At 45.3% G+C, this 11142-nt stretch overlaps 1 protein-coding gene across 1 annotated transcript; it reads right to left on the bottom strand.

The window, feature by feature from the left end:
- Positions 1-1255: 1255 nt before the first annotated feature.
- On the bottom strand, positions 1256-6884 carry ZBTB14 (zinc finger and BTB domain containing 14). The gene is made up of 3 exons (XM_083875572.1): positions 6866-6884; positions 4962-5030; positions 1256-4544 (listed from the first exon to the last, which is right to left on the bottom strand). The coding sequence occupies exons 2-3, from the start codon at positions 4962-4964 to the stop codon at positions 3201-3203; spliced, it is 1347 nt and encodes a 448-aa protein (XP_083731698.1). The 5' UTR covers positions 4965-5030; positions 6866-6884; the 3' UTR covers positions 1256-3200.
- Between the last annotated feature and the right edge of the window lie 4258 nt (positions 6885-11142).

Raw genomic sequence — 11142 nt, 5'->3', positions numbered from 1 at the left:
AGTTGCTTCATTTTCTAATAATTTTAAAAATATTTATAAGAAAAGTATGTCAAAGAAGGGCTGGGGAGTGGAGGAAGGGTGAAAGGTATTCTTTCCTGAATTTCTAGTTTCCAAACTGAGATATACCAAATAATCAGCAGCATACTCATGGCTAATACGATTAGAATGAGAAATTAAGCAGATATCGCAGTTCAAAATGTGTTATTTTTGTTCTTTTTTTTCTTAAAAAAAATCCAAACAAAAAACCTTCTAAGATATCTTAGACTAGTCTGGCCCCAACAGAACTAACAGCAAAATTTCCATTAATTGGACAGAATCTGTCTCAAACTCTAAAAGAAGTTGCCATCCTTGCTTAAGCAAAAATAAAAATGTGCCCATTCCTCAATCAGGAAATGAGGAAAACCTCATTGTCTTGGAGCTGACGCACACCTGCTTTTGTGCATGGTGTCTTTTGGCGCAGACAGGAGAGACATGGGAGCAGTAGTGTTGTAAGGTGCAGGCAAATTTACCTGAACTTCACAGACACACCCCCACAATACATAGGCTAACATTCCTTCAGAATATACAGATTAGTTTAGAACACATTATCAAGAAGATGTTTACAGCTAAGGATACCTCCATGCCTCCACACTTGTAACCTTTACCGCTGTAAGCTGTAACAAAAGCAGAGTTTACTCTGATGTAACACACAATGTTCTCACACTTTCTGCTGTGAGTCTTCTAATGCAATCCTGTTTTTCTATAACAATTTCCAATTCACAGCCTGACTACTTGTGCTCAAAAGTCAGAAGCAATTTTCTTTAACTGTAATACTTGAGTTCGGTCTTTCCACTCCAGTGTCTGCTACCCCAGTGAGCTCCATTTTAATTTACTACTTGCCAAAAAAACCCCAATGAGGCTCTTCTTGAGAGGTTATTGAGCTTATCTCTCAGCTTCAAGGCAGAATTAACCATATTTAAACCATTCCTAATAAATGTTTGTCTAACCTGTTCTTGAATGTCACCACTAGTGGAGATTGCAGTACCTGCCCAGGCATTCTTTTAGCAATTCATTATTAAAATCTTTTTTTTTTATTCCAAACATAATTGTTTACTGCTGCAATTTAAGTTCATGGCTTCTTGCATTCTTTAGAGCAGAACTTGAGAAAATTTACTTTCTTCCCATTTTACACTTTTGAACTCTTATCACAACAGATCTGTTTTGCACAGTCTTATCAACGCCAACTTACCTAGAAAGAAGTGCACACAATTTCAGATAAGAAAACATAGCAAGACTAATATATTTAGAAAAAAAAAGTAGATCCTACTTTGGACCTACCATCTTTATATCTATGATCATATACAGTAAAACATTTTAACAATGGTCATTTATCATGTTCCTCAAGAGAACCAATAAAATGTAATGAATACACATCCTCTGATGTTGCACAGGTACAAAATGTATAGTTTGTTTACAAACTAATATTACTGAATGTAAAATGAAACAACATTTTAAAAAAATATATTGGTAAGGGTCCAAGGTTTACATTTTCTAAAATATTAAGGTCATGTTTTATTTACAGACCAGCATTTGAACAATTACTGGCATTTTAAGATAACTGCTTAACCTGATGAATACATGAATAAAATGAAGCTGTAAAAAAAAATCAACCAAATAAAAACCCCTCAATAATTGTAGTTCCATATAACAGTTCCAAAAACACTATTTTAAATTTCTATTTAGAAAAGCAAGATGTGATCTATCACACAGTAACTTATGAGAAACTGGTCTAACACTTTGATATGCTACAGATATCTCAAGTGACCAATGTTACCAACCATGTGTCCAAGAGTGTGTTTTTTGCCCATTCCAACTTCAAATGAAGTTTTCACAACAGTTGTAGTATTTACAAATTTAAAATAAAGGCTCAGTATACCTTTGGATTACATTGCCACTGTTCTTGTGTCTTCTCTTGATGACTAGAAGTAGCAGACTGCAATCCAAAACCCACTTACTCTGTGAGTCAACAAACTGTTATCAGCATGTACCCCAGCTAGTCTTGAAAAAAAAAAATAGCCCAAGCAACTAATCAAGGACACTCACCCAGGATCAATTACTTCTGAACTCATTCAATGAAGTCTCCCTCTTGATGAGAGGTAGTGTGTCAAAATGTGGAAGCTTTTAAACTTGAACAGGACCTATGAGCTGTATGAGCAGCCATGACACACACCCCAGCTGAGCCCTGCAGGCGGGTATGTGACACCCACGTTGCAGCCTTGGGAGTCTGACAGTGACACCTGGTCACTTGCTGGTGCAGATACTCCTCTGCCTTCACTGTGCTGGGTCAGGTGACCTGAAAGCTGCATAATAAAAAAGCATCTCAGGCTGTATTAGCTTTTACTGATTTTTACTGGGTTTGAGTAAGGAGCATGTCTCCTTCATGTTGCACCCTTTTTCCTTTGCGGCCCAGGCCCACCTCCGGGGCCCTGCATAAAAGTGAACATAAAAACAAATGAGGCAGACATTTTTGCCCACAGAAGGGACTGGTGAATGCCATGACACTTCTGCTTTGCCAGTCAGAATCCCTGTGAATAATGCAGGTTTTTCAAGAATGCAAGTATTTCATTAAAACTTGCCACCTTTATAAAAATAGGAGGTTATGTGAGGGAATTGAATAAGAAGCAATTTCATTTTGATTACCATTCTCCTTTACACTCTGTTGTACCAACCTACATTAGGTGAAAAAAGGAAGAAAAAAGCTTAGGGACTCAATGTAGGCTTCTCAAAAAATTGTTGGTGTAACACCTCTGAATTATGAAAACCAAATCCTTTCTTTCCCTGTTTGTGATTTTTGAGATCTCAGCATTTTCAAACATAACTCACTGATTGCAATGTTTACATTGTATTCCATATTCCATACTGGATGAAGCAAAGTATCAGCCAGTGATGACCCCTGTTTTATAGAGAACTTGATCACATTCTTGAATTAAAGCAGTTATTAGTGCATTATACTACTAATGACAACAAAACTGTTTCACATTCTAAGAATACCCATCTCTGAAGTATTTTAAAATACCAAGCGATGCTATATATTCCTATGTAACATTCAAATGCTCTAAAAATATGCTTTCTTGAAAAGATTCTCAGTCTAAATGTATATCAATAGATTTTGTTCCATTTAATTTCTTATGTTATTTCTGATATAGTTCCTGCTTTAATTTTCAACTGCAGGCTATAGTTTCTAATTGCTGCTCTGCTTCAGCAGCCATGGCTGCTGCCTGCAACTGCTCTGTTTCACTCTGGATGGAATTGGCTGCTGTAACTTGCTTTCTTTCACTGTGCATATTGTTCTCATGCCTTTTTAGGTCAGATGCCTTAGCAAATGCTTTAGTGCAGGAACTACAGACAAAAGGTTTCTCTCCTCGGTGCCTTCTTTCGTGGTCTTTGAGATGGGACTTGTGCTTGAAAGCTTTATCACACATATGGCATGCAAATGGCCTCTCATTACTGTGAACTCTTTCATGCTTTTTTAAGTCTGGTGCACGAATAAAAGACTTCCCACACACCTCGCAACTGTAAGGCTTGTAACCTGTGTGTATTTTTAAGTGTTCTTTCAAATGAGCTTGCGTGGTGAAGCCCTTTGTACACATTTCACAAACAAACGGTCTGTCTGCAGTGTGTAGTTTTTCATGTTTTCTCAAACGCGCTTCATCAGAAAAGGTCTTGCCACAAGCCTGACATACAATGTGTTCCCTGTGACCGTAAAGCAAGTACTCAAACTTCATATCCCCGGCTGCTGTGGTCCATCCTGGTGTCTGCTCATCTTTCACTTCACTTATGCCATCATTAAATGTGAGTGCCTGAGGGGTCTGAGATCCTAAGTCTTTAGATTCTGTTGTTTCCATAGGCTCTACTTCTTGGCCATAGCAGTTTACTTTTCGAACTTCTTCACTTCCCAACTCTTTCAGAATTGCCTCTTGCACTCTCAAGGTAGTGGTTGGTGATTTACCATCTTCCTGACTTGGTGGAGTGCCTTCCACTGTCACATCTGATGGACTGTCATCATGATCTCCAATCTCTTCCACCTCATCATCTTGGGTATCATTGGGTTCCCCCATAGAACGGTTCATTTTCAGACAGTACTTGCTCTTGGACTGTGTGTTTTCTTCAGGACTAGATACATCGCGTTTTTGAGAGCAGAGTTTATCAAGAAAACGAATACCAAGGATCTGGCCTGAAGACATCATCAAGTTTACATCCTCTTTTTTAACAGAAATCTTTGCAGTATACATGTAATTGAGAACTTCTTCAAAAATATCAGAACGAAGAAAATCTATTTCTATTACTGATGAACTATCAACTTCAAGTTTTTTGAAAAGCTTTTTGAAGTAGGTACTGCAGGCAGCAAGCACACACCTATGAGCTCTGAACTTAACATCTTCAACCACAATAGCGATGTCACAAAATTCTCCTTCCAAACGTTGTTCATTCAGTGTTTTCAGGAACACAGTTTTGTGATCGTCATCATTATATTTAATGGTTTCAGACATACTGATGAAAAACTCCTGTAAATTAACAGGAAAATTTTGTAACTTTTATAAAGCAGTCTCAATCACAAAATCCCAAGAGATGAAGTAATTTCCATTGCTTAAAAAAACCCCAACTTTTCTTTGCATAAAACGAGAACAAAAAGCCTAATAGACTCTAAAAGCATTACTCTGAAACTGATTTTAAAATTGTGAACGAATAAAGGTCTTTCCTTAGGTTATGCAACTTACAATTATTTAAATCTTTATTGCATCAGTTCAGTTACACTAAATTGGAAACTTTCTCTTTAAAACTGCAATTCTCACTAAATGTTTAACCCAACTCATAAGTCATTATTATAGCAAAGGAAATGTTAACACTAAAAGTTGTGTAAGAAATACTCTAAATGAGTCAGCACAACAAACTAAACTTGAAATATCAAATATAAGCCTTACCATGAACAATGCAGGAAGTTTTCTAAGCAAATGATTATTAAATTTATCTCAGAATGGGCCACCTTCAGCCTGAAAGATGGGAAGATAATAACATTTCAATAAATTATAAGATCTATTCCAAAAAATATTTTCAATTTGAGTGTTAAAAGACAGCATTTTCTATTATTTAAAGTTAGATAAAATACACTGTTAAAATAGCCAGTTATTTTTTTAAAAGCAACTACAGACAACTGTAGAGGACAACTCCATGTGCTTACTTTCCTATGGCTACTGTGCTTCCCTGGTTCCATCTTCCTGCTACTTAACTTTGCACCAATCTAAACATCTGAGAAACTTCCCCAGGAATCACCACAATTAACGCAATAACCAACCATCAAGAAGGTGATCAGTCTTCTGCTGAACCAGAGAGCTGAGCAAGCCTAGCAGAGGCTCTGGCAAGCAGACCAAGCATCCCAAAGCACAGCAGACAAGGGACAGGGATAGATGTGCATATGGGACCAGGGAAAGAACCAAGTGTACCAGATTTCCAAACTATGGAGATACCAGAAAACAGAAGGATAATGTAAAACACATAATTTCAAATTATTCAATCCCAAAAGACATCTAATTGTGCTGAAGCAGGAAACAGAGCAGAGAGGAGGGAAATTTAATACTTGGTTTGGAACAAATCCTGTGCTACCTGGCACAGATCTCCTGGGAATGTCTTCCTTAAATTCTAATTTATCATTAACCATGTAAGAAAAAGAAGCAGATGACAGGTATGATGACAGGTTTGCAACTCTTGATGCTGTGTATTTCACACGGCTCCCTACAAATACCTCTGCAGGTCTGGCACCTCCACTAAAGTGTCCCTGACAACACATGAGAAAAAAAAAAAAAAAAAAAAAAAAAAAAAAAAAAAAAAAAAAAAAAAAAAGCCAAAATTCTTTTTTTAGTCTGAAATAATCGAATAGAACTAATTACAGAAGTAACTGGCTGAAAACAGGGCTCCGGAGTGCACAGAGGTGTGTAACTGGCAAAGAACAAAGTCAGTCTTTTGCGAATGGAGCAGGGCAGGCACTTGCCCAGAGCGCTTCCAGCTCTGATTTAAGCAAGCTCTGGTTACTTATTCCACTGGGCAGTTCGGATTTATTCCTCCACACACCGCACGGCCGCCACCTCCGCAGGGGCGGCGGGGCGGTGCGTTCGGAACTCTGCCTGCTCCGGAGCGCCCCGCGCCTCCCCGCGCCCGCCGTGCCCGCGCCGGCGGAGGCGCACGCCCGCTCCTCGCACCCGCGGGCGGGTTCCCGGCGGGGACCAGCCCGGCTCCTGCCGCGCCGCGCCGCCCGCGCTCCCGGCCCGGCGTCGGGGGCGCCCGCGAGCGCCAGGCGGCGGCTCTCCGGAGCGAGCCCGGCGCTCCCGCCGCGCCGCCTCCCGGGGCCGCGCGGGCACGGCGCCCCGCTCCCTGCTTCCGTCCGTCCCTGCATCCCTCCGTGCCTCCCTCTCTCCCTCCCCCGCTCCAACGGTCCTCGCGCGGCTCCCGCCGCCTGGACGCGGCCGCGCGCCCCTTTGTTGCGGCGGCCACCGCGCGCCCCGGCGTGCGCATCCGCCGCTGGATGCCGCCTCCTCCTCCTCCTCCTCCTCCCCCTCCCGCCGTCTCTCCCCTGGCCCGCGGGAGGCAGGCGCGCGGCGGCGCCGGGGCTGGTGGCGGCGGGCGCGCCCGCGGCGGCGCCATCTCACCCAGCGCGCGCTGCCGGGGCTGTAACGGCGGCGAGCGGGGGAGGGGGAGGAGGAGGGAGGGGGCGTGCGAGGGAGGGAGAGCGCGCGGGCGCGCGCGGCGGAGCGGCGGCCGGGCCGCGGTGCGGGGGGGGGGGGGGGGGGGGGGGCGCGCGGGGCGTGAACGGGGGAAAAGGGCTCGCGCTTACCTGCACCCGCCCGCCCGCGCGCCCGCGCGGAGCCGCGCTTCCCGGGGGATGGCGGGGGGGCCGCCGCCGCGCGGGAAGGGGGACGGGGGAAAGGAGGGGAAAGGAGGGAGGGAGGGAATGGGGGGGGGAATTTGGGGAGGGGGTGTTGGGGGGGGGAGGGGGGACCCTGCGCGCGTCTCTCCGGCCGTCACCGCCGCCTCCTGCACGAGCACTCCAGTGCGCGCGCGCGCGCGCTCGGGGCGGGGGGGGGGGGGGGGGCGCGGGGTGTGCGTGCATGCGCGGTGCGGGCAGGAGGCGCGCCTGGGCCCGGGGAGCGCGGAGGAGGAGGAGGAGGCCGGGGCGGCGGGGAGCGGGGCTCGGGGCGCGCCAGGTCCCACTGCCCTTCCCCCGCCTCGGGGGGCGCGCGCAGCAGGCCCCTCAGGCGGCTCAGGGCCGCGGGGGCGCGCAGGCCGCAGCCGTTCCCGCCGCGCCGCGGGCACCCGCCCCGCCCCGCCGCGCCTGCGCCCGCCGCGAGTGCGAGCCCGGGGCGCGGGCACGGCCTCCCCCCGCCAGGCGGCGCACGGCGGCGAGCGCGGCGCGGGCTCGGCCCCGAGCCGGGAGCGGCGGGACAGCGCGGCCGGTGGGCGGCGCTCGGGGGCGCGCCCGCGCGTGTCCGCGGAGGGGCGGGGGGTGCGGGAGCAATTCTGCCCCCGAGCCTCCCTTGCCACCACCGAGAACAGAACGGCTCTGCCCACCCAAACACGCCCCGCTCCCCCGTGCAGTGCTCGGGGGCTTGAATTTTAAGAGGCAGAAGGTGATCGCTAGAAAGGATTAAAGGCTTTTACTGCACTGCTCATCTACCACCTCCGGTTTTCTTCTCATGCAATGCTACTCTGATGGCACACAGCTTTCGCTGGAATAATTTGTGCATAAATAAAACTTTAAAGTGTTTCTGCTAGTGTGAAATGCAGCAGGTCTGCTTGGGAAAAAATCGGTAAGTGCTTGTGTTGGAAAGTAGAATTGTGAATTCACAAAAGTGAATTGAAGAAGTCACTGGAACAGTGGAGTCATCTCCTGAGAGCAACAAATTGACCTTTTTCACTGGGTTGATAATAACTCCTTCCCCTTCCTGGGCCATTTTCTGAGCGGTTTCTGTGTAATGCACTGACGTACGAAATGAATTTTGGTCGAGCTGGACCACTTTGTTTTGCTTTAAAATATTTTTAAAAATATTTTTCCCCAACCCCTATTAGATATAATGAAATTAACTCCCTATTTTTGCCTGGGCAGTCAAAACTTCCAGGCTTGTTTTTGTAGTAATATTGGTGACTTGCATTCCAAAGGCAGAGTTAACTGTCTTAAATAGGACAAGGAGTAATAGGTTCAAACTGAGAGGGGATATTTGGGTTGAATATAGGGAAGGTACTCTTCCTTGGGTGGTGAGGCACTGGCACAGAGAAGTTGTGGATGCCCCATTCCTGGAAGCGTTCAAGGCCGAGTTGGATGGGGCTCTGAGCAACCTGGTCTAGTGGAAGAGGTGTCCCTGCTCATGGCAGAGGGGCTGAAACTAGAAGATCTTTAATTGCCTTCCAACTCAAACCATTCAATGATTGTGTGAAGTCTTTGAAGTATTTCTGAATTCTGTACAAGAACTCTCTCCACTGGAAGGAACTTCCCTTTTACAATTTCACAATGTGCTATTTCTTTGACAGTGTCCCAAACACTCCTGCAATAACCTTATTGCTCCTAAGGAACACATAGCTGCTAGTTTATCACACTGACCAGGAAATGACAGCTCTTCATTTTGTTAACACTCTCTCTTCCTGCTCTACCTGTACCTGGCAGAGTGTGGATATTCCTAACTTTTAAGGCCAGGTTCTGCTGTGAGTAATCAGAATTAAACTAGTAATGAAAAAAAGAACTGAGTACCTTACAAAGCGTGCAGCTTTCCATTTTTTTCTATCTGCTTTTCTGTATCTTAGGCTACTGCTGAATGTGTATTTCTGTGCGTTTCAAATTGTATCATTAGTAGCTCCCACTGAGACACTAAAATAGGAGAAGCATATGTTCAATATCCAGACTCAGTAACTATGGGTTGTGGAGAAGAATTAAAAAAAAAAAAAGTTTAAAAAAATCATTGTTACTATCTAACTGTGTGTGGTGGGTTGACTCTGGTTGGATGCCTGGTGCCCACCAAAGTCAGGGTCAGCTGAGCAGGGGAGAGAAGGTGTATGGAAAGGCACATGTGTGGAGATATAAGGGCAGGGGGAGATCACTCACAGATTACTGTTACAAGCAAAACAGTACTAACTTGAGGAAATTATTTTAATTTATTACCAGTCAAATCAAAGTAGAGTAATGAGAAATAAAAGCTGAATCTTAAAACACTCTTCCCCCACCTCTCCCTTCTTCCCAGGCTTAACTTCACTCCCAATTCCTCTCTTCTCTTTCTCCTTCTCCCCACTAACTGAACAAGGGAGTGCAGAACGGGGCTAGGATCAGTTCATCACACATTGTCTCTGCTGCTCCTTCCTTCTCAGGGAGAGGAAGACTCAGACTCATTTCCTGTTCCAGCATGGGATTGCTTCCACAGGTGACAGTCCTCAATAAACTTCAACACAGGTGCTTCCCATGAGCTGCAGTTTTTCACAAACTGCTCCAGAATGGGGCCCTTCCCATGGGATGCAGTCTTTTAAGAACAGATGGCTCCCATGTGGGTCTCTTTCAGGGTCACAACTCCTGTCAGCAAACCTACTCCAATGTGGGCTCCTCTCTCCATGGCTCTACAACTGCCAAAAGACTGCTCCAGTGCAGGTTTCCCACAGGGTCAAAGCTTCATTTGGGGTTCTTCCAGCTCCAGGTGTGGGTTCTCCATGGGCTGCAAGTGGATATTTGCTGCACTGTGAGTCTCCATGGGCTGCAGGGCAACCGGCTGCCTCGCCATGGGCTGCACCATGGGCTACAGGACAATGTCCGCTCCAATGCTGGGCACCTACTTCCCTTTCTTCTTCACCTACTTTGGTGTCTGCACAGCTGCTTCCTTCATGTATTCTCCCTCCTATCTCTCTGTTGCTCAGTTTTTGCCCCTGCTTCTTAACTATGTTATCTCAGAGACACTACCACCTTCAATGCTGGGCTCAGCCTTGGCCAACAGTGGATCTGTCTTGGATTCCTCTGGCATTGGTTTTGTCAGACACAAGGAAAGTTTCTAGTGCTTTTCACAGAAGTCACCTCAGTTGCCCCCTCCCCCCCCACCACTACCAAAAGCTTGTCACACAAACCCAGTAGAGTATGTTGTATTTTTTTATTACAAATAAATGTTGCACTAGGTTTTGGAGATTAAAGATAAAAGTTAAATGTCACAAAAAATCTGGATGAAAAGACCTGGGATTGAAAATACGTATAATTGAAGTTGAGGCATAAGAATAAAACCTCTCACATCTCCACTAACATGTCTGTGGGCTAATATGTGTAGTCATGTCAGTTGCCAAAATCAAGTATTTTTTCAATTTACTGGAAAATACCTTTCTGCACTAAAAGTGTTTGAATCATATATCTGACTGAAACACTCTTCCTATTAAATTATCCTGTACCCAGCTAGAACAGATTAACATTTAGGCTTTGAGGTAGTTTTGCTATTTTCCTATCTGATACACTAGACTGTAGATGCTGTGGATGTGTTGAACCAACAGGCTCTTTTCACACTGTTTGGATTGCAGGGATATCTGTAAGGGAAAAGAGTCCTTTGTAGGATGTGCTTGTTTTGTTTAGAAAATTGTGTAACAGGAGTGAAAAATGACAAGTGCCACTTTGTGTAACCGTGCATGAGGCATTGGAGGTGGCATGCAGGGAAGAATGAAGCTTTGCATATAATGCTTTCTAAGGGATGACTGGTGTAAAATATGTATTAAGTGTCAGTGGATTCCTGCGTGTTTGAAATGGTTTGGTTTATAATGTCCAAATGACAATAGAAATATTGTGATATTATGGCCAGTTTTCATGTGTTGAGATTCTATCTTGGCCTTGCAGAATTGACCATCGTACAAGGACACATTTTCCATGTGTCAGATTTCTTGTCAAGAGTGCACAAAAGAAGGTAAAAATACAAACAATCCGATATTTGTGAAGGAGACCCTGTAGACCCTGTTAGTATATTCCCATGTGTGAGCAAGGACAGCAAAGCCTCCTGAGAGTGTAAGTGAATGTGCTAGGACAGAGCAGGGAAGTCAGGGAGCAGATGCTCCTTGCAGTGTGTGTTTCCCATAGCAACCTGGCAAATTTCCCGGCAGAAGTTTGCG

This window comes from Zosterops lateralis (genome assembly GCF_965231275.1).
Source record: "Zosterops lateralis genome assembly, chromosome: 1".
NCBI classification, from domain to species: domain Eukaryota; kingdom Metazoa; phylum Chordata; class Aves; order Passeriformes; family Zosteropidae; genus Zosterops; species Zosterops lateralis.
This window is presented reverse-complemented; position numbering and strand designations above follow the sequence as displayed.